Source organism: Bubalus bubalis, chromosome 1 (assembly GCF_019923935.1).
Source record: "Bubalus bubalis isolate 160015118507 breed Murrah chromosome 1, NDDB_SH_1, whole genome shotgun sequence".
NCBI classification, from domain to species: Eukaryota; Metazoa; Chordata; class Mammalia; order Artiodactyla; family Bovidae; genus Bubalus; species Bubalus bubalis.
In genome coordinates, this window is record NC_059157.1 from 115,837,750 (window position 1) to 115,864,985 (window position 27,236).

Here is a 27,236-nt window from a genome sequence, read left to right on the forward strand (position 1 = left end):
CTGCTCCATCCTTGGGACCTTCCAAGAAGCGTGTCTGAGAACCATCTGTCCCAGCAATGAAACAGGGAGCATCTGTCTGTGGGCCCCCATTCCCCTTGGCTCGTGGGTTGCTCCCCAGGGCCCAATTCTCCCAGTTCTTCACTGCTGTGTGAGGGCTTAATAGCCCCCAGAAGCATCCCAAGCCTCAGTATCAGGGAGGTCCTGGAACAGAGGCCAGATGGCACATGGCAAGGCTCTGCCTGCTCACTGGTGGGAAGCTGGTCCCTGCAGCAGTGGCTGAAATAGGCAGCAAGGCAAAGAGGACTTGAAATGGTGCATGAAAGCTGTCCCACCTCCTGGCTGTATGGAGCACATGCTTTATGCCTCAGCTCTTCCAGCCACAGATGTCTTTTCCTGCCCAGGAATGTAGGAATCTGAGGGAGAGACAGCCCTGGACCCTGTTTGGGAGAGCCCCACCCACACCTGCAGAGCCTGAGATGTCCTTTCCTTGCCAGGAAGAATTTTTCAGGGCAATGTGGAATGTGACCTCTCCAGTGGGGATCAGTCTGTGGGCCTCATAGACAGCTCAACAGTGCTGATTTGCAGGCCCTTTCTCCTTTCTTGAGTCAGTGCTCATTCCTTCCAAATGCCTAAAAACTCCATCCCATTCTTTCCTGTCTCTCCTTCATTATCTCCCACCCCAACCAGGGTCCCCACAGATGTTCCAGTACCGGCACAGGCTCCTCGTTAGTTGAGTGTACAGGTGGTGCACGTGTGCATGCAAATTTGATTTCTACCCAGCCCTCCATCATTCCTCCCTGTGTCCCTCTAGTATCTTCTCCATGAAAGTCATTTCCCTGGCAGTGGCATACAACCTGGGCAAAGCCCTGAGAAAGCAGAGGGCTCCCTGTAATGTAAGTCAAAATCACAATGAGAAATTCAGGTCCACAAAAATGTCTAAAATTAAAAGGACCAGTGATACCAGTGTTGATGAGAATATGGAGACTGGAACTCTCATATGTTGCTGGTGTAGTATAAGTGGGCACAATTAATTTAGAAAACTGTTTGATGCTGTATACTAAAGCTAGACACGTGACCCAGCAATTTCATTCCTGGGTGTATGTATACATACCTGAGATATATACAAGATTGTTGATAGTGGTATTATTCAGAATAGCGAAAGACTAGAAATAACCCAGAAATCCATCAATAGGAAAATAGAAAAAATTAATTGTGGTATATTTCTACAATGGATACTACCTTAAAACAAAAAAAGAATGAACCACTGTTATATACAACAACATGGGTGAATTTTCCAGGCATAAAGTTAAGAAGTCAGATGCAAGAAATTATGTATGCATAGTCCCATTTATTTGAAGTTCAAAAATAGGCAGAAATACTTTATGGTGATAGAGGTGAGAATGGTGGTCCTTGGAGGGATATTGACTGGAAATGGACACAAGGGAGCCTACTGAGATGCTGACAACATCCTATATCCTGATCTGAGTAGTGAATGCACCCTGGGTGTTCAGTTCAGTTCAGTCACTCATGTCCAACTCTTTGCAACCCCATGGTTTGGAGCACACCAGGCTTCCCTGTCCTTCACTATCTCCCGAAGTTTGCTCAAATTCATGTCCATTGAGTTGGTGATGCCATCCAACCATCTCATACTCTGTCACTCCCTTCTCCTCCTACCCTTAATCTTTCCCAACATCAAGGTCTTTTCCAATGAGTCGGCTCTTCACATTAGGTGGCCAAAGTTATTGGAGCTTCAGCATAACTCCTTGCAAAGAATATTCAGGATTGATTTCCTTTAGGATTGAGTGGTTTGATCTCCTTGCTTTTCAAGGGATTCTCAAGAGTCTTCTCCAGCACTGCAGTTTGAAAGCATCAGTTGTTTGGCACTCAGCCTTCTTTATGGTCCAACTCTTACATCTGTACTTGACTACTGGAAAAACCATAGCTTTGACTATATGGACCTTTGTTGGCAATGGAATGTCTCTGCCTTTTAATACAATGTCTAGGTTTGTCGTAGCTTTCCTTCCATGGAGAAAGTGTGTTTTAATTTCATGGCTGCAGTCACTGTCCACAGTGATTTTGGAGCCCAAGAAAATAGTCTGTCATTGTTTCCATTTTTTTCCCTCATCTATTTGCTATGAAGTGACGGGACTGAATGACATGATCTTAGTTTTTTTAATGCTGAGTTTTAAGAATTCACCAAGCTGTATACTACTTGAGATTGGCGGAGCTAACTCTATGTGGACTGTACCCTAATAAAAGAAATGAAGGAAGAGAGGGCTCCCTGGAAACAGGTTTCCGTGCTATAACCCAAGGAAATAGGGGTTAGGGTATGGAGGGATCTATTCTCAGGGCTTTGCAAACTTAGATGCTTCCTCCCACCTCTCTTTATCTACACATTTGGTACCTGCAGGGATTCACTCAGACCTGCAGAGTTGGTATAAAGATTAATATTTTAAAAATTCATTTATTCGGCTGCACTGAGTCAGGATCTTAAGTTTTGGTATTGGAACTCATAGTTGCAGGGATTTACTCCCCTGACCAAGGGTCGATCCTTGGGCCCCTGCTTTGGGTACTTGGAGTGTTAGCCACTAGACCACCAGAGAAGTATAAAGATTATTTGAAAGAGGAAACATTTGACCTACAAAAGATGCAGAAAGAAATGTTATCTGAACTTCTCTTGTCTGACTAAACCAGAGCCTTCTAAAAATACAGCTGCCATTAATCCCTGTCCAAGGGACTTTCCAGCCAATTTCAGCTGCCATGGAGACAGACTGCCAATGGTACCTTCCATGTTTTCCCACAGAAGTGCTAAGTTCTGTGCCTTTGTTAAGGGCGGTGTAGAAACCTTTATCTCTGGTTATTCAGTGAGAATAGCTTCGTGGTGCACGTGTAAGTAAACTTTGTCTCTTCTTCTGTTCATCTGTCTTTTCTCAGTTAGCTGGCCTCCAGTCACTGCACCCAGGTTGGAAGAGGAAAAAGGTTTGCCTCCCAACAAACACAGAACTTGTTTGCTGTGGCCTGTGGGGCTATGCTATAGCTCAGTGGCCTAGCAGATCTAGAACCTTATATTTCAAGGACATTTTACTGGGTTAACTCTTTTGTCAGACCCTTTGCAGGCCAGTGCTTAGGCTTTACTGGACATCCTTGTCTTGAGTCGAATTCATCCCTAAAATGTGCACTGGCTTATTGAGGGTGAGGGAGTTCTGAATATTCTTGATGAGAAAGCCAGACCCAAATGACAGCTGCATTCTTCCATTGGTTCAGGTTGAGAAATCTGTGGTTTTCTTGACTTCTCTCTTCCTTTGATAGCCCACATCAATCTAGCAGGAAATCATGTCAGCTCTACTTTCAAAACATATCCAGAATCTGACTGACTCTCACTACCTCCTCTGATACCATCATGGTCAGAGCCACCCTCCTCTTTTACCTGGACTAGGGCAAAACCTCCTAACTCCCAGTTTCTGTTTCAGCACAGGGCTGCCAGAGTGGTCCTTCCAAATCCCAAGTCAGATTTCATCACTCCACAGCTCAAAACTCCCCAGGGATTGCTCCCAGCTCACTCAGAGAGCAGCCCCCAAGGCTGGCAAGGCCCTTTATCACCCATGCCTTATCACCTACTCCCCTGACCCCCAACTCTGCTCTATCATGAGGCTCCAGTCACATGGGCTCTTTGCTGTTTCTTGATCTAGGTCCTGCCTTAGTCTCTGGATCTTTCTCTATGAGTTCTGCTGTCTGGAGTGTTCTTCCCCATGTATCCACTTGACTAACTTTCTCACCAACTTGGAGTCATGGCTCAGATCCCATAGTGTTATTTAATACTGCAACCTGCCCCTCATCTCTGCATGCCACACACACCAGGTTCTTCTTACCTATCTTTCCCCCTCTTTTTTCCATAATATTCATCCCTATACCATTCACTTACTTCTTATGTTTATTGTTTGAACTCTCTTGGTTCACCAGGGAGTTAGTTCCACAAGGGCAGGGATCTGTTTTACTCAGTGATGTATCCTGGGTGCCGAGAACAGTGTCTGACATCTAGTAAGGTGTTCCACACATGTTTGCTAAACTAATAAAACTAGCCTCCTATGTTCATTCAGGGTGAGACCTGAATTGGGCTGAACAAAATGTTCAGGAGCTTTCTGGTTAAGACTATTATGGCCTCAAGGTCAACAGTCATGTGTCCAGCCTTGGAAATTCCCCCAGGTACAGCGGAAGATGGACTGACAAAATTCAGCAAAACCCAGGAAAGCATTCAGTCAGGCTTCCCTTCTAGTAGATTCCTGGTTAGATCCCATGATAGGCAACTGGGCTGGAGCTGAGCTGTTGATTACTAGATGATGAAAAGCAAAAGGAAATAGAGAAGGAAATCCCATGGTGGGGGGTGAAAAGGGTACCTGGAGTACCTCGGTCTATAGTTTAAGCCACCAGCTGCTGGAATGAGGAAGTCTCTCTCCTCGCTGGGGTGGGGCAGACAGGTGGGTCAGGAGGAGAGGGAGGTGGCAGAAAGTAGCACATTCTTGCTGAATTTCTCCTGTTTTCTCAAGGGTGAAACTTCATACTAAATCACTCACTCATTACTGTGTGCATGCTCAGTCACTCAGTCGAGTCTGACTCTGAGACACCATGGACTGCAGACCGCTAGACTCATTACTAGATCTGATCAAATAGAATTCAGGTCTTTGCTGTGGCCCCAGGGCCTCCTAAACTCCCCCAAAGGGAAATTCATTTCTCCCATTTTATAAAGTGAAGGACTGAGGTTGAGCAGGATGGTGGAAGGGCTCAGCCTGGCAGGAAGACTCTACAGATTAGCAGTGTGGTTGGAACTGGGGTCCAGGATCCCTGATCCCAAGTGCTGGGCTGAGTCCCAGACAGACTCCCTCTCCTCTCGTTGAGTCTTCTTGCCCACCCCCCTCACCCCCACCCCATGCCCTAGAATGACTTCCTTCTCCTTCCAGGCCACAGAGCCCTTTATCCCAACACAGGGGAGGTTCTGTTTTTAGTTTACTTTTAAAAATATTTTGGCCATCCTTTGTGGCATGTGGGGTGTTATTCCCCAGTCACGGATCCAACCCAAACGCTCTGCATTGTAACTGAGGAGTCTTAACCACTGGACTTCGAGGGAAGTCCCCAGGGTGAAATTCTAGAAGCCAGTGTCTTACAGGAAGCAGATCCTCAGCTGTCAGGGCCAAGATGACCTCAGAGGCCATGACAGAGGCCCATAGAAACCAAATAACTTGTGCAAGATCACATAGCCCCTAGGCCATAATTAAGGAAGGAGCTGGAAACAGAGCCTAGACCTTCTGGATTCCGCTTTAAAGTTCCTTCCCGCCATGAGATTTTTGTGGTTTCTTGATGCTTGTCCAACAAGCTTTCCTCTGCTGTAGAACTGCTTTCTCCACAAAACTCTGGCCCTAAGACCCCCAGGGTACCTTGTCTGGCCTCTGGCTATGGCCATAACATCCTACGTCCTGGGCCCTTTGAGGGGATAAGATTCTTCACTGGGGCATTTGGAAATATATTCTGCAGCCTCATTCTCCTTCTTGTGGCCAAATCCCTAAACTTCCCTCAGTCATTACCCTCAGCATCCCCCTTCCCAGGCCTGGGGACTCAGACCAGCACACTTACCCTTTCCCTTCTTCGAGGAGCGCGCTCCCTGCCCTGCACCTACAGGCTGGCCCAGGACAGGATCCTGCCTCTGGCTGGCATGGAGGATCCCAGAATGTAAAGACAGAAGGATGTTAGGGATCAGAGTCCTTCCCCACACTACAGAGTTGTCTCCTGCAAACCTCAGGGGGCTGTTCCTTATATGACTTGAGGATCCGAGTGGACATCAGGGTTCGTTTATTGAGCACTTAAAATGTATATGTTTTCAATAAGCACCAAGTATGTAGGCGCTATGTTAGAGCCTTTTTATTGCTCTAATCCTCAAAAAACAGCCCGGTAAGGTAAGGATTAGGCCCATTTTACAGATCAGGAGGTTGAGGTTCAGAAAGCTCTTTAGTTTGCCCTTGACCATAGTGGTAATAGAACTTCCCTGAGGCTCAGCTGGTAAAGAATCCGCCTGCAATGTGGGAAGATCCCCTGGAGAAGGGAAAGGCTGCCCACTCCAGTATTCTGGCTTGGAGAATTTCATGGACTGTCCATGGGGTCTCAAAGAGTCGGACACTATTGAGCGAGACTTTCACTTTCATGTTCATAGAGGTAATAAGTCCAGAATTAGGAATAAAACCCATGTCTCTCTAACTAGAAGTCAAAATCCCATGCACAGGGGGGTGGGGTGGCGGGGGAAGCTTGTGGGAAGGGGAAGCATGTATGAAACATTTTCTGCCATGGTTTCCCTGGTTGCAGGAACCAGGGGGTGAATGTCACTGTAGAAAGGATTCCGTATCTTCAAACTTTAGGGAGGAGGAGTCAGTGGGCAAGGGGGGCAGGAGGGTTGGCTCCTTGTCAGTCCTGACACACAGCCTGCCAGCTCTCAGCCTGTGCACTTGTGATCACCTGGTTGCATCCTGGAAACTAGCTAGTCACACCTAAGCAGGTGGCCCGCCCATCCTCCGCGGGTTGAGGAAGCAGGAAAAGGCGGCAGTGAGAGGAGTGGGCAGAGCTGCTGGCAATGGTGGCCGGAATCCCAGCTACGATGAGCTTTCTCTGGTGCCTGGCTCTGCCCCTTTTCTTCTGCTGCTGGGAGGCTGGGGCCCACAGGAGCTCTGCAGGTAAGGAGGTGAGAGGGTGTCTGTGGGCTTCTCTCCTGACTCTGGGTGGGAGTTTCTATACTACAGCTCTTTGTGGGTGAAAGTAGCTCTCTTGAGTTAGTTACAATCAATCAAAAAGCTATATATACAGCCTTCCCAGGTGGTGCTAGTGGTAAAGAACCTGCCTGCCAATGCAGGAGACATAAGAGATGTGGGTTTGATCCCTGAGTCAGGAAGATCCCCTGGAGGAGGACATGGCAACCCACTCCAGTATTCTTGTCTGGAGAATCCCATGGACAGAGGAGCTTGGTGGGCTTCAATCCCTAGGGTGGCAAAGAATTGGACATGACTGAAGCAACTGAGCACGCATAAAACTATACTTGAAGTATTGCGTGCGTGTGTTCTCAGTCATATCTGGTTTTTTGTGACCCCATGGACTCCTCTGTCCATAGGATTATCCTGGCAAGAATACCAGGGTGGGTTGCCATTTCCTTCTCCAGAGCATCTTCTCAACCTAGGGATCGAACCCACATCTCCTTCGGCTTCTACCTTGGCAGATGGATTCTTAAGACTGAGTCACCTGGGCTGCCCCACTTGAAGTATGACTATCATTGATAAAGAGTACACAGTGGCAAAGGGTCAGCTTAAGTGCGTGTGAGGCTGCAGTCCATGCACATGTGAGGTTGCTTTGGGTTTGTCTTTATGCCTGTGGGGTGTGAGTATGTGTGGAGGGAAGAATAGGGAGTCAGTGGGTGCAGGCTGGCGATAAATCTGATTAAAGCCAAAGAATGTGGCTTGACAACATTCTTTCTCCTTCAAGTTAATGTTTTAGCACTGCTGCTGCTGCTGCTGCTAAGTCGCTTCAGTCGTGTCCGACTCTGTGTGACCCCATAGACGGCAGCCCACCAGGCTCCCCCATCCCTGGGATTCTCCAGGCAAGAACACTGGAGTGGGTTGCCATTTCCTTCTCCAATGCATGAAAGTGAAAAGTGAAAGGGAAGTCGCTCAGTCGTGTCCGACTCTTCGCGACCCCATGGACTGCAGCCCACCAGGCTTCTCCGTCCATGGGATTTTCCAGGCAAGAGTGCTGGAGTGGGGTGCCATTGCCTTCTCCGAATGTTTTAGCACAGATTTCCTTTAAAAGTCCATTAAATTTTTAAAAATTGTATATTGGAGTATAGCTGATTGAGAATGTTGTGATAGCGTCAGGTGCACAGCAAAATGACCCAGCCACACACATACATGTACCCATTCTCCCCAAACTCCCCTCCCATCCAAGCTGTCACATGATGTTTGTTCATCAGAGTTCCCTGTGTTATACAGTAGGTGCTTGTTGTAAAAACGTGTTTTTGTTTGAAAAGTCTGACTGCCACAGACGGCTTGTGGAGGGTGGATTCCGAGAGAGGCAGGGCTTTTATGAAAGAAAAGAACGAACATTGACCTGTAACAGAAACGGTGCCAAGCTTGTCACATGCTTTATCTTTTGTAAAAATAGACTGTGTTTTTTAGAGAAGTTTTAGGTTCACAACAAAACTGAGCAGAAACTGCAAGGGTTCCTAAAGAAGCCTTGTCTCCCACCTTCTCACCACCCCCTCCATTATCAACATGTCTCACCAGAAGTATTCATGTGTTACAACTGAGAAATCTACAGTGACACATCATTATCACACATTGTCTTTCAAAACTTAATTTTTTTAGAGCAGTTTTAGTTTCACAGCAAAATGGAAAGGAAGGTACAGAGATTTCGCATATACCCCTGTCACTAGCTTTTTAATCCTCACAATAACCCTGTGAGAGATACATTCTTACCCTCATCTACCCCCTGCCCCCCAAGCGAGGAGACTGAGGCTTCTTACCAGCATGAAGTAACTTTGCAGAGCCAGGATTTTATTCCACACATCATGCCTAAACTGGACCACACTGCCTCCTGCACTCATTATCTCCCAGGCGTGTGCTACACATTTAATATAGTGTTCCCAACCAAGTGAATTAGGTACCTCAAGCTCCATTCTACAGATGGGACAATGCAGGCGTGGAGCCAGTAGACCTGGGCAGGTCACAAGTTTGGGAAGCGGCAAGCAAACAGAGGAGAGGGGACTCGAATTCCGGGTCCAAGGTCTACATGCTTTCCTCTCCCCAAGTTTGATTTGAGGAAATGGTTCAGGAGAGCTGCAGCACTCTAGGGCTATCAAGGGCCAGGATGGGCTTTGCTCTATTTGAGAAGACCCTGGGCAGGTAAGAGAGTTGGGTTGGGGGTCATAAGAGCCCCGAAGACGAACAGGCGATGGGTTTGGGAAGCCTGAGGAGGTTCCACAGCAGGATAACACCACGGGGCTCCCAAGAAAGGAAGAAAATGTGTCAGGGGAGGTCAGCATCAGACCCCATGGTTGGGTTTCGGGCTGTGTGGGCTGCCGCAGAGAAGCTCTGCCTCCAGCTGTGGGGACTGAGGAGCCTCAGAGAAACTGAAGTGAGGAGAAGCAAGTATATCCCTGCAAAAGTGTGATTTGTGTGTGTAGGTAGACAACACCGAATGGGCAGTGAGAACGAGGGCCATGACCGCATATGCAGCACGTGGGCACAGCCTGGAACTCTCGCTGTATGAAAGTAGGTTGTGAGCTCTCAGGTGACTCCTTGAGAGGACATGCTCGGGGAGGGATGCTTAACGACCCCCGGAAGGCTTAGCAATGGAAGCACTTCCGTATTCCCCTTCCTCTCTGGTGCTCACCCCCATGACAAGGCAGGTAGGAGACGCTCACTGGTAGGAGACAGAGTCAGGATTTGCACCAGTAAATCATCAGACTCCAGCTAGCAGGCAACACAGCTATGACTAGAACGCAGTCTCTTGCCTCTTAGCCCAGTGTTCCTTCATCATCCAGGGGGAGACACAAGAGGACAAGCCAAGGGCCTGTTCTGATATCCTGGGTAGAGATGACCAAATGGCACTGGCCATCCTGAGAGTCCTTGGGTACTTCTGGGACAGTAGGTCTCATAAAAGGCCATCTTAAACCATCAGAACCCCCCAAAAGTGTGCATATGCTTTTGTCTTTTTCCTTCTGAGAATAGGGTTACTAGATAAAACACTTGGTAAATTTGAATTTCAGGTAATGACTTTTTCAGTATGTCTTAAATATTACATGTACAGGAGGCGGTGATCAAAACCATCCCCAAGAAAAAGAAATGGAAAAAGGTAAAATGGTTCTCTGACGAGGCCTTACAAATAGCTGAGAAAAGAATAGAAGCAAAAGGCAAAGGAGAAAAGGAAAGATATACCATCTGAATGCAGAGTTCCAAAGAATAGCAAGGAGAGATAAGAAAGCCTTCCTGAGTGAACAATGCAAAGAAATAGAGGAAAACAATAGAATGGGAAAGACTAGAGATCTCTTTAAGAAAATTAGAGATACCATGGAAACATTTCATGCAAAGATGGGCACAATAAAGGACAGAAATGGTATGGACCTAACAGAAGCAGAAAATATTAAAAAGAGTTGGCAAGAATACACAGAAGAACTATACAAAAAAGATCTTAATGACCCAGATAACCACAATGGTGTGATCACAGACCTAGAGCCAGACATCTTGGAGTGCAAAATCAAGTGGCTTTAGGAAGCATCACTACAAACAAAGCTAGTGGAGATGATGGAATTTCAGCTGGGCTATTTCAAATCTTTAAAGATGATGCTGTGAAAGTGCTGCACTCACTATGCCAGCAAATTTGGAAAACTCGGCAGTGGCCACACAACTGGAAAAGGTCAGTTTTCATTCCAGTCCCAAAGAAGGGCAATACCAAAGAATGTTCAAACTACCACACAATTGCACTCATTTCACACGCTAGCAAAATAATGCTCAAAATTCTCCAAGCTAGGCTTCAACAGTAAGTGAACCATGAACTCCCAGATGTTCAAGCTGGAGTCAGAAAAGGCAAAGGAACAAGAGATCAAATTGCCAACATCCGTTGGAGCATAGAAAAAGCAACAGAATTCCAGAAAAACATCTACTTCTGCTCCATTGATTACACTAAAGCCTTTGACTGTGTGGATCACAACAAACTGTGGAAAATTCTTAAAGAGATAGGAATACCAGACCACCTTACTGGCCTCCTGAGAAACCTGTATGCAGGTAAGGAAGCAACAGTTAGTACCAGACATGGAACAATAGACTGGTTCAAAATTAAGAAAGGAGTACATCAAGGCTGTATATTGTCATCCTGCTTATTTAACTTTTATGCAGAGTACATCATGCGACATGCCAGGCTGAATGAAGTACAAGCTGGAATCAAGATTCCCAGGAGGACTATCAATAACCTCAGATACGCAGATCACACCACCCTTATGGCAGAAAGCAAAGAGGAATTAAAGAGTCTCTTGATGAAGGTGAAAGAGGAGAGTGAAAAATCTGATTTAAAACTCAACATTCAAAAATGAAGATCATGGCATCCAGTCCCATCGCTTTATGGCAAATAGATAGGGAAACAATGGAAACAATGACAGAATTTATTTTTAGGGGCTCCAAAATCACTGCAGATGGTGACTGCAGCCATGAAATTAAAAGGTGCTTGCTCCTTGAAAGAAAAGCTGTGACAAACCTAGACAACATATTAAAGAGCAGAGACATTGTTTTGCCTATCAAGGTCTGTATAGTCAAAGCTTTGGTTTTTCCAGTAGTCACGTATGGATGTGAGAGACCATAAAGGAGGCCGAGTGCCAAAGAACTGATGCTTTTGAACTGTGGTGTTGGAGAAGACTCTTGAGAGTCCTTTGGACAGCAAGGAGATCCAACCAGTCAATCATAAAGGAAATCAACCCTGAATATTCATTGGAAGGACTGATGCTGAAGCTGAAGCTCCAAAACTTTGGCCACCTGATGCAAAGAGCCAACTCATTAGAAAGGACCCCAATGCTGGGAAAGATTGAAGGCAGGAGGAGAAGGGGACACCAAAAGACAAGATGGTTGGATGTCATCACTGACTCAATGGATGTAAGTTTGAATGAGCTCTGGGAGATGGTTAAGGACAGGGAAGCCTGGCGTGCTGCAGTCCACGGGGTCGAAAAGAGTCAGACACAACTGAGGGACTGAACAACAACAAATATTACCTGAGAAATGCACATACTAAAAAATATTTATCATTAGCACTATTCTTTATTTATCTGACAAATTTAACTGGGCAGCCTGTATTTTTATTTGCTAAATTTGGCAACTCTCCTCAAGAGATCAGGGAAGGAAATGGCAACCCACTCCAATATTCTTGCCTAGAAAATCCTGTGGACAGAGGAGCCTGGTGGGCTGCTGTCTGTAGGGTCGCATAGAGTCGGACATGACTGAAGCAACTTAACATGCATGCAAGCTTTGGAGAAGGAAATGGCAACCCACTCCAGTATTCTTGCCTGGAGAATCCCAGGGTCGGAGGAGCCTGGTGGGCTGCCGTCTATGGGGTCGCACAGAGTCAGACATGACTGAAGCGACTTAGCAGCAGCAGCAGCAGCCTCACGAGATACCTCGGCCCCTCCCCCTCAACAGACAGGAGAGGCATCTATCAGCTCATAAATAATTCTGCTGCAGCCTCCCCTGGGGAACAAACGGCTGCTGGCCCTCCACTCACATGACCTCAGAGGGTCATTCAAGCAAGCAGAGATGTTCTGCCCTATGGAGTTGTTGTTCAGTCACTAAATCGTGTCTGACTCTTTGTGACCCCATGGACTACAACTTGCCAGGTGTCTCTGTCCTCCACTACTCCTGAAGTTTGCTAAAAAAATTCTATAGGAAGGTGACAAGGATTCTTTCAGAAAGTTCTGAGAGTTTTGGTTCCTGTTCCACAGTTCTTGGCTCACTTGGATCTTCTGCTTTTCTTTGCTCCCCCTTGAATTGGGATCCTGGCCACACATTCACTTTGATGGCTTCAGACCAATAAGTGTCTCGATTTGGGGGCTGGCTTGCCTCAAGTGCTTCCCTAAAGGGCTTCCCTAGTGTCTCAGACGGTAAAGCGTCTGTCTGCAATGCAGGAGACCCGGGTTCAATCCCCTGGAGAAGGAAATGGCAGCCCACTCCAGTATTCTTCCCTGGAAAATTCCATGGATCACAGAGCCTGGTAGGCTACCCTCCATGGGGTCGCAAAGAGTCTGACATGACTGAGCGACTTCACTTCATACTTTGCCTCAAGTGGGCCATCAGAGGACCTCAGCCAGGGCAATCCCAGTTCCATGGCTGCTACATGGGGCTGTCTTCCCAATATCGCTTCCTCTTCCTTGAAAATACAGTTGAAAAATAAGGTCAAATGATCCCTCCTCCCTGCTTCCTCCCAGCAGTGCCCAGGGATAAATCTAAGAGCCTGTGTCAAGTTAGTGCCCTGGGATTCACAGCTCACAGAGTTGCTCTTACCCAACACAGGCCCCAGTGGATCAGGCCACACAGAACTGCCTGCTGTGACTCCGGAGGTCTGGACAAGCTCAGAGGAAGACTTTCAGGCTACTGTCACTCCGGAGGTCTGGACAAGCTCAGAGGAAGTCTTTCAGGCTACTGACCTCATTGAGCCCTCTGCGTCAAACTACATCTCTTGGGAAACTCAAACCCTGAGCACCCAGACCTCTGATAAGACCTTCATCAGAGGCGGCACCATTTCAGAAGCAGAGACCAGGGAAGACAAGACCATGGCTCTCATGACAAGAAAGCCTTCCAAGTTCACGGCTGTGATCACTACTCCCACGGCGACATCATCCACAGGTGGCAGCCCCACAGGACGTGTAAGGACCACAGTTGACACTGTCACAGGCAGTGAGCTCTGGAAAGTTGTCTTTGAGAACCTTTGCACTTTTGACAGCTCTGAAGAAGCAAAGAGAATCTTGAAATTCACTCACATTTCTGCAGAAACCGAGGCCCTATCCTCAGAGAGCAGCGCCTCCCCTGACAGCTCAGTTCCAGCCATCACCACCTCACAAGCCCTGTCAGCAGACATCACTGCTCTGACGAAAGCCTTGGTTACCTACATCACCAACATCAAGGTGATCAACTGCAGAGTTATGGAAACAGAACCAACTGCTGCCATCCCTGGGACCTCACACATAGATCACAGCTCTGCAGGAGGACAGGCCCTGTCCCCCACTGAGAGGTCAGCCTTGCCTGACTCCACTGAAGCAAAATCACACCTTGCTAGGAACACAACCTCTGCTGAGACCTGGACAATAGCCCACGCCACGGAATCAGTCACACCTGCGGTCACAGTCATCCTCAGTAGCACCCCAGAAAAGGAAACGACAGCAGCCAAGGCCAGCACCCCAAGTGGAACCTTGGTGACAGTCAGCAAGAACCTCTTGGAAGAAAGCTCAGCCCTCTCTGTTGAGACAACAAGCGACATCAGTATCTCAGGGATAATTACAGTCTTCACAGAGGATGCGACAATAGTAAGCAAAGTGACTTCCCCTGCTGGGTTCTCAGCTATGGTCTACAGCTTCTCCGAAGAAACCTCCACCACGAGTTCCACCTCCTCAGAGACTTCTGCCACACACACCACATTCAGTGGGCCCATTCCCTCTATCAGCAGGAGCTCTTTTTCTTCTTTCCATCTGCCTATGGTTGACAGCATCCCAGAAACAAGCATCACCTCAGCCAAGACCACAGCCTCAGCCAAGAGCAGCCCCACAGCCTCAGCCGACAGCACCCCAGAAACAAGTGTCTCCTCAACCAAGATCACAGCCTCAGCCAAGAGCAGCCCCACAGCCTCAGCCGACAGCACCCCAGAAACAAGTGTCTCCTCAACCGAGATCACAGCCTCAGCCAACAGCAGCCCCACAGCCTCAGCCAAGAGCAGCCCAGAAACAAGTGTCTCCTCAAGCGAGATCACAGCCTCGACCAACAGTAGCTCAGAAACAAGCGTCACCTCAGCCAAGGCCACAGACTCAGCGAAGACCTTGAAAACAGCCAGCTCAGGTGGAGGGAAGCCCTCAACAACCTCGGCCAGCACTGCTCGGACAAGGTGGACAGATATTACCCCAGGTGAGTGGCTCCCCCATGTGTAATCTTTGGGAATTTGGAGTTTGGCATCTGTGTGTTTAAGGAGATGGGAAAAAGGAAAAATGAATCTGGAGGCTTCCTCTGAGCCCTGTCTCAGATGTCACCTCTTCATGATGTTCTAGTAACAAAACCAGTAAGAAGCAGAATTAAGGTAGGGTATGGAGAAAGTTCAGCGCTGGAAGTATGGAGAAATGGTTTGGGATCCTGTCTTTGCCCTGAGTGATGTAGGACAGGTCCCAGCCCGGCCCTTCCCCTCTGAGCCTCAGTTTCACTGCCAGGAGCTGGAGGGGGTTGCAGTGAGGTCCTTTCCAGTTCTGCCATTCTATGAGGTTAACTGTTGAGTAACTACTGTGCACCAGGAAGGGGCCAAATTTTATTTAAAAGACATAGCCTTCATGCTCTGAAAGCCTCTGGTTCAGCCAGAGATACTCCAAGTGGAAATAAGGCCCAAGGGGCTGCCCTCTGAGCAGCTGGGACCCCATGAGAGTTTAGCTCGCAGGATGCACTTTATGGGATTGGTAACATAAACGGTGGGGGCTTCCCAGGTGTCAAGCAGGAGAAGCAGGTTTAGCCCCTGGGTCAGGAAGATCCCCTGGAGAAGGAAATGCAACCCACTCCAGTATTCTTGCCTGGGAAATCCCACAGACAGAGGAGGCTGTCGGGCTACAGTCTATGGGGTTGCAAAGAGTCGGACCTGACAGCAATTAAATAGCACTTGCAAGTGTAAATGGTGGCTTAAAAATCAATCAATAAATTGGACAAAGATTTGGGAGTTGAAAGCTATACCTTGAAACAACTTCTTTAGGGAAGAAGTCCCTTGTCAGCAGTCAGCCCAGCTTCTGGTCAGCATGGAGACTTCACCTTCACTTCCCATCATCTTTCCTCATGCCTCATCCCAGCAGTATCTTCTGCTTGCCAGGCCTTTTGGGGAAGGTGAAATAAAAATATTAATCACAACCACTTTACTGAATATCTTTTGAATTTCAGGCAGAGGTGATATAAAAACATTTCACAGCCAGTAAGCATGGCAGCAGCTGAAGGTTGTCTCTGATGGCAGGCTTTGCATGTTATCTCCTCTAACTAAACCTTCAAAACCATTTTATGAAGTGGGTGTTCTTACTCTACCTGACAAGTGAGGAAATACATTTAAAGACGGTTAAAAAAGTAGCAGTGGAATTCCAAATGAAAGTCTGTTTGATTCCAAAACTGAGAGTCTCCTGTTGTGTTTTTATTTTTAAAGCTTAATGTATTAATATTTTTCTTTTAAAAAGATTTCATTTATTATGTGTTGATTAGATGATACATTGACATGATTTAAATTTCAATAAGTACATAGATTACATCTTAAAATGTCTTTCTTCTATTGCTGTCCCCTCATTACCCAATTTGCCTTTCACATATATCTGATGGTATCACTTTGTTGTGAATCCTCTTCTGGACATGCCATATGCACATGGAAGCATAAAAAGGAAGAGGGAAGATATCTTTTTATTATAGCAATATAATATAGATATTGATACTATATCATATAGCTATAGACAATATCTATCTTCTTCTTTTTTATGCAAATGGGACATGTGATAAACACAGATCTCTTGATACAAAGCTATCTTTTGGCATGGCTTCTCAGTATTTTGTTTTACCATAGTTTTTTAACCAATGTTTTCTGGATGGACATTTAGGTCATTTCCAGTATTTTTGTTATCATGAACAGTGTTGCAGTAAATAATACATTTTTCAGTTGTGTTATTTTCTGTAGGATAAACTTCTAGAAGTGCAATTGCTGGATTAATTCCAATTGTATTCTGATAGGAAGAATTGACTAAAAGGTGGCAGGTAAAGCTTAAGGCTCAAGGAAAGAATGAAGTTGTCTACAAAGCCTCTAAGTCAGGAAGGCTGGATTGAAAGACAGCTGCCACCTTAGAGCTGGAAGAACTGGCCAAGCACATCCCCTCAGAGACCAGCTTCTCTGCGGCCTTTCTCTGGCTGGCCCCGTTTCCAACAGCTTCATCCAAGGGCCCCAGGCCTTCAGAATATTCTAGATCCACTTTCATTTCTCCTTCCTTATACTACTCTTTTGACTTCTCCACATGTGGAGGGGGCCTTTACTGCTCATTTTCTTCCCTCTTGCTGGGAGGACATTATGATGGGTCCAGTTACCGGAGAGAAGGCATCTTTTCTCTGCAGTGAAGAGAGGGAACACTCTGTGTGAACATAGACACACTAATACATGAGCGTAGGCGCACATCTACAGAGCAGGGACAGAAGCTGGGGCCCACAGCTCACATCCTGATTCAGGAAATGACTTACCCATGCTTTTGGCTTCTCACGGTTCTCTACTTGCAGGCGCAGACGGAGGCTTCCTCCTCCTGAGGCTGAACGTGGCTTCCCCTGAAGACCTCACTGACCCCAGTGTGGCAGAGAGGCTGATGCATCAGGTGAGCAGGCACTCTTTGTGCCGGGGAGTGGAGAAGAGCGAGAGGGTCTTGGAGATGCTGGGGAAGATCTGCAGGATACAGAAGAGCTGCTGCTACATTAGGGAGGGTCTAGTTTTCTGTGGTAGAGAAGGCAATGGCACCCCACTCCAGTACTCTTGCCTGGAAAATCCCATGGGCGGAGGAGCCTGGTAGGCTGCAGTCCATGGGGTCGCTAGAGTCAGACACGACTGAGCGACTTCACTTTCCCTTTTCACTTTCATGCACTGGAGAAGGAAATGTCAACCCACTCCAGTGTTCTTGCCTGGAGAATCCCAGGGTGGGACAGCCTGGCTGCCGTCTATGGGGTCGCACAGAGTCGGACACGACTGAAGCGACTTAGCAGCAGCAGCAGCAGCAGTTTCTTGTGGAGTATTAGGAATGAAATCTAAGAATCTCTCCCTGGCTTTGTTTCTGCCTGTTTTTTTCTGAGTATTAAATTCCCCTCTCTGCTATATAAAAAAAATTCTTTCCCTCATCCCAATTTCCTTAGGCCCTAGGAAGATCAGGCTTTCTGGCCCCTGGGAGAAGGTTAAGGTTATTAATGGACAGATAGTCAGGACTTTAGTTGCATGTAGCAGCAACCCAATGCATCGGAGCTTATTTAAAAGGCAGGGAACTGGCTAAAAAACCTAGAAGTGGCTGTCCAGCTTCAGCTCTGGCTGGATCCAGAAGCTCAAACAGGATCATCAGGATTTTCCTTTTCTTTTCCCCTCTTAGCTCTTCCCCCTTCATTCCTCAGAGTCTTTCATGTGTAAGGAAAGGCAGCTGTGACAGCGCCAGATTCACAAGGCCCTTGTCTTTGCCAAGTGCCTCCTAAGGAAGGCCCGAGCTCATGGACATGGAAGGGCTACCACAACCGACAGCCTGACCTGAACCACATGGAATGGAATGAGAGACTGCAAAGGAAGTAGGGATGCTAGACAGAAGGGGAAAAAAATCAGAGATGTATGCTCTAGATGGACATCAAGATTGTATTTGTAGAAGCTGGGAAAATTCTCCTAAAACCCAGATCCCTGGACAAAGCTTCTAGTGCTGGCATTCTGGGATTGTATTTTGGGGGGATGGTGTGAGTCACTGGAAGGTTAGAATGAGTCAGCTCAGCCTAACTCTTATGTCCACATCTTGCTGCCAAGGAATGATGGGAAGAGGGAATATTTGGGCCCAATAGTTGGAGAAGGCAATGGCACCCCACTCCAGTACTCTTGCATGGAAAATCCCATGGGTGGAGGAGCCTGGTAGGCTGCAGTCCATGGGGTCGCTAAGAGTTGGACATGACTGAGTGACTTCACTTTCACTTTTCACTTTCATGCATCGGAGAAGGAAATGGACAACCCACTCCAGTGTTCTTGCCTGGAGAATCCCAGGGATGGGGAAGCCTGGTGGGCTGCCATCTGTGGGGTCGCACAGAGTCGGACATGACTGAAGTGACTTAGCAGCAGGTCTGTTAGTGGAACGGGGGCCGTAGGACTACCATAAGAAAGTCTCTGAACATAGCTTCCCTCGTGGTCTGTGGTGAAAAATCTGCCTGCCAATGCAGGAGATGCAGGTTCGAACCCTGGGTGGGGAAGATCCCCTGGAGAAGGAAACAGCAACCCACTCCAGTGTAGCCTGGCAGGCTACAGTCCATGGGGTCCATGGGGTCTCAGAAGAGTCAAACATGACTTAGCAACTAAACAACGAACACAACATGGAGTTTTGAAGAGGGACAGCCAAATAAATGACAGATTCCCAGGGCACATCCAAGTAGCAAGTGTGAATCAGCTAAAGCTATGTCAGATTTGAACCCCTCAAACTGGAAACTATTTCAGAGGTCAGAAAGAAGGTGTGGAGATAGGAGCAGATCAGTTGAGGTGTAGGAACCAGGCCATGCAGGTGTTGGGTATCAGTTCCTGTTGTGAGCTGGTTACTGGTGAAAGCTCAGAGGTCAAACAAGAAGCTTTGCAGTTAGGTAGATCTGAGTATGAGCTCCAGTTCCTAACTGTGTGAACTTCTGTAAGTTACTCCGTATTACTTTCCTCCCTTGTAAAATGAGGCTAGTATTACTTGCTTTATGGGGCTTCCCTGATGACTCAGCAGTAAAGAATCCCCCTGCAATGTAGCAGACACAAGAGACGCAAGTTCAATCCCTGGGATGGGAAAATCCCCTGGAGGAGGAAATGGCAACCCACTCCAGTATTCTTGTCTGAAATATTGTATGGAAACAGGAGCCTGGTGGGCTACAGTCCAAAGGTTTGCACAGAGCTGGACATTACTGAGCACACACACATGTGTGTGTACACACACCCACACACACACATAACTTGCTTTATAAGGTTTTTTGTTGTTCAATCTCTAAATCATGTCCAACTTTCTTGCAACCCCCTGGACTATAGCCCACCAGGCTTCTCTGTCCATAGGATTTTCCCAGGCAAGAATCCTGGAGTGGGTTGCCATTCCCTTCTCCAAGGTTTCTTCCTGAGCTAGGGATGGAACCGCGTCTCCTGCATTGACAGGCAGGAGCTCCCAGAGAAGTCCCTGCTTTATAAATGTTACTGTGGGATTTAAATGGTAGGAATGACAGAGCCTGTGTCCAGCCTTCAGGAGGCTCAGGAAGTGCTACTGGCCTCTTCATATGTCCTCTGTCCCTTCCTGTCCTTGGCCTGTGGTGAGCTCACGGGCCACAAGGGCTGGAAGTACCACCTTTTCCTTCTGCCTACCAGCTCAGCCATAAACTGGACATGCTTACGTTTCCTGTCCAAGTCTCCCTGCTGCGTGTCAGGAGTGGCTGAAGAACACCAGCCGCAACCAGGCACGGCTGCGTGCGGAAGGGAGCAGTGCTGCCTGTGACCTGGGCCCCACCACATCTGGAACCATGTGACTGTGCAGAGATGTACCTGGAAGGTTCCCATGTAGGTCAGCAGATCACGGCCTTACCCAGACCCCGTAGTGGGACTCGGGCTCACATATGCCTGGGGGTAGTGTGTAGGGAGGGGGTGGGGTCTGCCCCTTGCTGCAGAGATGACCTTGGGCTTCCGCGGGCATGTGTGTTGTACTTCAGTAAAGAGTGAGCTGATCCCCCATCTTTCACCTGTTGTGTGCTTGCATCCGGCGTTAAAAGTATACTCAGTGTGGCTCAGGGATAACTTTATATGGTACAGGAATTTTGTGCACCTTCACCGCTACCTCCCTCCTTCACGCTTGCCTGGTTCTTGGGTTGAAATTTGATTAGAGCACTGGTCCTGAGGCCTGCTGAACTGTGAGCTCCTTCAGATCAGGACTCACATCTATTTATCTCAGGACTCCTTGAACCCGGAAGAACACCTGGGCTGGAGTAGGATCAGCACTGAGAGGATGCTTGGTAAATTGACTTGAATTTCAAGTTCTTGACACAAGCAGTGCTCAATCATTCCTTCCCCACAACTCACAAGTCATATTGTCTTTTAAAAATTAAATGTGGACTTTTTTTCTATTAAAGAAGTAAAACTTGCTTTTAAAGCTTAGAGAAATTCAAAAGGACCGAGGAAGGAGAAAAAAGAATTGAGAAGAGGAGGGGAGGAGAAAGACATGTCTAAAATCCTACCTCTGGTTGTCTGGAGTTGTCTAGTTGTATCTAACAAAACCATTGTTAATGTATATGTTCAGCCTCTCCTCGTGCGTGGTTCTGAGTGGATCTCCACCAAGGGGCACCTTATATTCAATATTTCCAAGATCGAAGTACTCAGCTTACCCCTAAACCTGCTCTGCCTACATCTTCCTCATCTCAGTTAATGTCAATTGCAAGGAACTCTTTTTTATTTCTCTGGGCTTTTTTTTTCTTTCACATTATAAATCCAGCTCATGAAGAAATTCTGTTGGCTCTAGTGTCATTAAAATATGCTCAGCATGTGATCCCATCTTCACTGCTCTCACCCTGGTCCAAGTTGCCATCATCTCTCACCTGGGTGACTAGTATCTTCCTAACAGGTCTCCCTGTCTCTACCTTTACCCTTCACCCCTTGTCTAGTCCTGGAACATCAGCCAGAGCTGTCCTTCTATAGTGTATGGCAGACTCTGCCACTCCTTTGCTCTAAACCCTCACGTTATTCACAGAGGAAGCCACACTCTTACAGTGGCCTGCAAAACTGTACATGAGCCGCACACCTCCTCCAGCCTCTTGAACTTGCTCACTGCACATGAGCCCCACTGACTTACCTGCTGTTTCTCAAATGTGTCAGGTCCTGAATGCATGCTCAGTCTGCTTAGAACGCTTCTCCTCCAGACATCCACGTGGTTAACGCCTCCACCTCTTCCACCTTCTCAGTGGGTCTAACTGAGCACTCTCCTCTGCTTTTTCTCTGTAACACTGATCACAACCTGACATAACACATACTTTATTTGTCTTGTTTATTATGTCTTCTTCAACTAGAATGAAGAGTTTATACATTGCAGTATCCTTGTGTCTAGGACAGTGCCTGGCACATAAAAGGGTCTCAGTAAATATTTGTTAAGTAAAAGAAGGAAATAACAACTAGGATATGACTCTGAATAAGGGGAGTATGTGTATTTAATTGACCCACTTCCTTTTGCAGAGTGGAGTTTTACAAAGTAGATTGGACAAAAATAATGTAAACTTTCATTTCAGTGTATTTGTTCAACACCAACAACAGAAGAAAGACCGTGTTGTGTGCCTTGGGGAATTCAAAGATGTCTCTTCCCACATGGATTAAAGTTAGCAGAGAGAGGAAAACTCCTATTCATGCTTAGAAGCCCAGTCCATCCAGCACCTTCTCATGGTGGCAATTCTCAAATTCCCTAAAGAGGAGTTAATTTCTTAGTCTCTTCATTTCTTCTTAACGCTTAACATACTATGTCTTGATTTATTTATTTACAGTTTTGTTAAATCAGGACAAAGCACCATATAATACCCATCTCTGTAGCCACAGAACCTAGCACAGAGACATGGAAAGCACTTAGATATTTGCTGAATGACTTAGGTGATGGGCCATGTGAGCAGATGACCTTGAAATATGAGCACTGGGCTTTAAAAGGTAAGAAAATGGCATTCAGTGTTGAAGTAATAGAATGTATATTTAATTTCTTAAATTTGATAAATTTAATGATATATTTGAAAAAAATGATATAATTAAGCTGCACTATAGTTAGGCATGAATGGAGAGCAGCTTATATAACACTGCTGTTGTATAAATCCAATTTTAAAATCGTTTTTCTTCCTTTCTTTGATACCTTTCTTTGAAACAGATGATACCTATTAAACTGGATAATTTAATCTTAGTTACATACATATAAGGACATACATGTACATACAGTGGTGATTTCTAATATCAGAAGCTAAAAAAAATCTGTAAAATATGGGCTACACCAACTATTGATAGAAGTATTTAGGAATTAAGGTGTAAGAGTTTAATTATGCTTCTGTGTGTGTGTGAAAGAGAGAGAAAGAGGGAAGGAGAGAGAATTACTGGAAATGACCAAAGTTAGCAGATGTTACCAAACCAGCAAGAGCCATCAGCGCTTGGAGAAAATTCTCCAATTATTTAAGATTCAAAGGTGTGTATATGTGAGATGAAGACGCCACATATTTCATGAAGACAAAGGTGGGTGGGGACTAAACAAGACAGTCTGTCTAAAGTTGCCTGTGACTCAGTGCAGACTCAGAAGGCAAAAATGCAAGGCCATGATGAGGACAATAGCAGGTGGAACTTTTCAGATGATAGACTTTAACTGAAGCCTCTGCCTCGGCCTGTGCTTCCTTCCTTTATCCCTTGTGAGGGGGACCAGCCACCAGTCCCATGGATGCACCCCGAATTCCAATGAGTGGGCATGTTTTTGGTATCAATAAATAAGTACATTGGTATATCCTGTCAGTGATCAATTATGCGTCACCCTGGTCATTAAAAGCTGCTTTTCTCAGGCCCACAGGGAATTTTTGGAAGGTTCCTGAGAGCAGGGAAGGCTGGGCAGGGGTATCTGTGTCCAAACCTTTCCCCAAACAGCTTCCTTTGACCCCCAGTGCCCACTGAGAGTGCCTCAGCTGCCTGCCACCAACCAGAGGTGGGGATGAATGATCTGCTCCTTCTCTGCCTGTAGCCCTGAAGAAGAGCCCATCAGTTCTTTATTTCAGGTGTATAAGTGACAGAATCACAGAGCCAGGGAGTTGATGGAAACTCCCTGTGCAGCTGTGTCCTTGATTTAAGCCTGTTCTTCCCAGGCGCCATCCTCCTTTGCCATGACACCCTCTCTCTACATGCACAGCATCCCAGCCGTTTTGACCAGGTTGCCAGATAAAATATAAGACAACCAGTTAAAGTAAAATTTCAGATAAACAATGAATTTTTTTTTAAATATATGGATGTCCCAAAATAGGTCACAGGAATTTTATGCTGAAATTTCATTTGTAAATAATTCAAATTTAACTGGGCTTCCTGTAATTTTATTGCTAAATCTGGCAACCCTACTTTTAATGCCTCCTCTCCTACCAGTGTCCCCACTTCTTCTCTTTTCCCAGTCTGTGAGTTTCCTTCTGCTGTGGCAAACCCCCAACCTTCTCTTAGGCTTTGGACAGCACCGCTGCTTCTGATAGGATCGTCCATCATGCACATTCTGTCTTTCTGCTCCTTCTTCATCTCTCAATGGGAGAAGAAGTTTGGTATCTGAACATGAATTTTTACTGTTTTTTAGTTAATAAATTTTATTTTTTAGAGTAGTTTTATGTTCATAGTAAAAATGAGCCAAAAGTACAGAGAATTCCCATATAGCCCCTTTCCCCAACACCTTACAATCTCCCCCACCATTGACATCCCCCATCAGAGTGCATTTGTTACAATTGATGAACCTATGATGACATATTATTAGCACCCAAAGTCCATTGTTTATGTTAACGTTACTCTTGGTGTTGTATATTTTATGGGTTTTGACAAATGTATTATAACATGCATTTGCCATCACAGTGATGTACAGAGTAATTTTCCTGCCCTAAATATCCTCTGTGCTCTGCTGATTCATCCTTCCCTCCCTCTTAAGTCCCTGGACACCACTGATTTTTTTTTGTTTTTTTTTTTTAACCAACGCCATAGTTTTGCCTTATCCAGAACATCATATATTTGGAATCATAAGGTACGTAAACTTTCCTTCTTGTCTTCTCAGGGCTTAGTAGCTTATATCTTTTTAGTGCTGAATAGTATTTCATTGTCTCAAGTATCATACCATTTTGTAGACTTCAGCCATGAAATTAAAAGATGCTTCCTCCTTGGAAGAAAAGCTATGACCAACCTAGACAGCATATTAAAAAGCAGAGACATTACTTTACCAACAAAGGTCTGTCTAGTCAAAACTATGGCTTTTTTCAGTAGTCATGTATGGATGTGAGAGTTGGACTATAAAGCAAGCTGAGTGCCAAAGAACTGATGCTTTTGAACTGTGGTGTTGGAGAGAGTCCCTTGGACTGCAAGGAGATCCAACCAGTCTATCCTAAAGGAGATCAGTCCTGGGTGTTCATTGGTAGGACTGATGTTGAAGCTGAAACTCCAAAACTTTGGCCACCTCATGCGAAGAGCTGACTCATTTGAAAAGACCCTGATGCTGGGAAAGATTGAAGGCAGGAGGAGAAGGGGACGACAGAGGATGAGATGGTTGGATGGCATCACTGACTCGATGGACATGAGTTTGAGCAAGCTCCAGGAGTTGGTGATGGACAGGGAAGCATTGTGTGTTGCAGGCCATGGGGTTGCAAAGAGTCAGACACGACTGAGTGACTGAACTGAACTGAACTGATACCAAAAGACAATTTTGTGGCTTCCAAATTTTGTAATTATGAATAAAGTTACCATAAATGTATATGTATAGGTTTTTGTAGTGGATGTAAGTTTTCAGTTCATTTGGGTAAATACCAAGGAGTGCAGCTGCTGGATCATATGGTGAGAGTATGTTTGGTTCTGTAAGAAACTGTCAAACTGTCTTCCACGGTGGCTGCACAATTTTGCAATTCCCCAAAGCAGTGAATGAGAATCCCTTTTGCTCCACATCCTCATGGCATTTGGTGTTGTCGGTGTTCTGGATCTTGGCCATTCTCATGGGTGTGTGTTGTTTAGTCGCTCAGCCATGTCTGACTCTTTTGTGACCTCATGGACTATAGCCTGCCAGGCTCCTCTGTCCATGGGATTTCCCAGGTGAGAATACTGGAATGGGTTGCCATTTCCTTCTCCAGGGGATCTTCCCAACCCAGGGATCAAACCCACATCTCCTGCATTGGCAGTAGGATTCTTTACCACTGAGCCACCAGGGAAGCCTCTCATGTGGAGTGGAATCTTATTGTCTTAATTTACAGTTTTCTAATGATGTGTGACGGAGAAGGCGATGGCACCCCACTCCAGGACTCTTGCCTGGAAAATCCCATGGATGGAGGAGCCTGGTAGGCTGCAGTCCATGGGGTCGCTAAGAGTCGGACACGACTGAGCGACTTCACTTTCACTTTTCCCTTTCATGCATTGGAGAAGGAAATGGCAACCCACTCCAGTGTTCTTGCCTGGAGAATCCCAGGGACGGGACAGCCTGGTGGGCTGCCGTCTATGGGGTCGCAAAGAGTCGGACACAACTGAAGCAACTTAGCTGCAGCAGCAGCAGCAGCAGCAGCAGCAATGATGTGTGATGTTGAACATCTTTTCATAGCTTACTTGCCATCCATGTATTTTATTCAGTGAGGTCTATGCTCAGGTCTTTTGCCTATTTTTTAATCAGATTGTTTTCTTGTTCCTGAGTTTTAAGAGTTCTTTGTATATTTTGGATGACAGTTATTTATCAGATGTTATCTTTTGAAATATTTTGCCCAGTCTGTGGCTTGCCTTCTCATTTTTTTGATATTGTCACAGAAGTTTTTAATTTTAATGAAGTCCAGCTTATCAATTCTTTCTTTCATGGATCATGCCTTTGGTGTTGTACCTGAAAAGTCATTACCATACTCAAAGTCATCTAGGTTTTCTCCTATGTTAACGTCCAGTTTTATAGCTCTGTGTTTTACATTATATCTTAACCCATTTTGAGTTAATTTTTGTCAAGGGTGTAAAGTCTGTGTCTAGATTCATATTTTTGCATGTGAATGTTCAGTTGTTCCAGCTATCTTGTTATCTTAAAAAGCTATCTTGTTTCATTGTGTTGCCTTTGCTCCTTAGTCAAAGATCAGTTAACTATATTCATGTGAGTCTATTTGTAAGGTTCTTTATTCTGTTCCATTGACTTGTTTGTCTGTTCCTTAATAATAGCACACTGTCTTGATTACTGTAGTTTATAAAGTACTTAGCTTAAAAGTCTCAAAGTTGAGTAATATAGGTCCTCTGTTCTTGTCCTTCAGTATTGAATGGGCTATTCTAGGTCTTTTGCCTCTCCACAGAAACTTTAGAATCAGCTTGTCATTATCTACAGAAAATCTTGCTGGGGTTTTGATTGGAATTGCATTGAATCTATAGATTGAGCTGGGAAGAGCTATTAAGAACTTCTTGACAATATTGAGTCTTCCAATCCATGGACATGGAATATCTCTCCATTTATTTAGTTCTATGATATCTTTCATCAGTTTTTATAGTTTTCCATATATAGATGTTGTACTTATTTTATTGGGCTTCCCTAGTGGCTCAGGGATAAAGAATCTGCCTGTCAATGCAGGAGATGCTGGTTCCATCCCTGGGTTGGGAGGATTCACTGGAGAAGGAAATGACAACCCACTCCAGTATTCTCGCCTGGGACATCCCATGGACAGAGGAGCCTGGTGAGCTACAGACTATGGGGTCACAAAAGAGTCAGACACGACTCAATGACTAAAACAACAACAGCAACATATTTAGTTAGATTTATACCTAAGTATTTAATTCTATTGGTTGCTAATGTACATAGTAATGTGCTTTTAATTTCAAATTTTGTTTGTTCATTGTTGTTATATAGGAAAATAATTGACTTTTGTGCATCTTGTATCCTACAATCTTGTTATAGTTAATAGTTTTAGAAGATTAAAAAAAATTCTTTCAAATTTTCTACATAAACAATCATGTCATTTATGAACAACGATAGTTTCATTTCTTCCTTTCCAATCTGTATACCT

At 45.7% G+C, this 27,236-nt stretch overlaps 1 protein-coding gene across 1 annotated transcript; it reads left to right on the top strand.

Annotated features, from left to right (window-relative positions):
• Positions 1-6,482: 6,482 nt before the first annotated feature.
• On the top strand, positions 6,483-20,229 carry MUC20 (mucin 20, cell surface associated). Its single transcript, XM_006078490.4, has 4 exons — positions 6,483-6,713; positions 13,074-14,675; positions 17,040-17,131; positions 19,870-20,229. Exons 1-4 carry the CDS (start codon positions 6,614-6,616, stop codon positions 19,936-19,938), a joined length of 1,863 nt encoding a protein of 620 aa, XP_006078552.3. The 5' UTR covers positions 6,483-6,613; the 3' UTR covers positions 19,939-20,229.
• Positions 20,230-27,236: the final 7,007 nt, after the last annotated feature.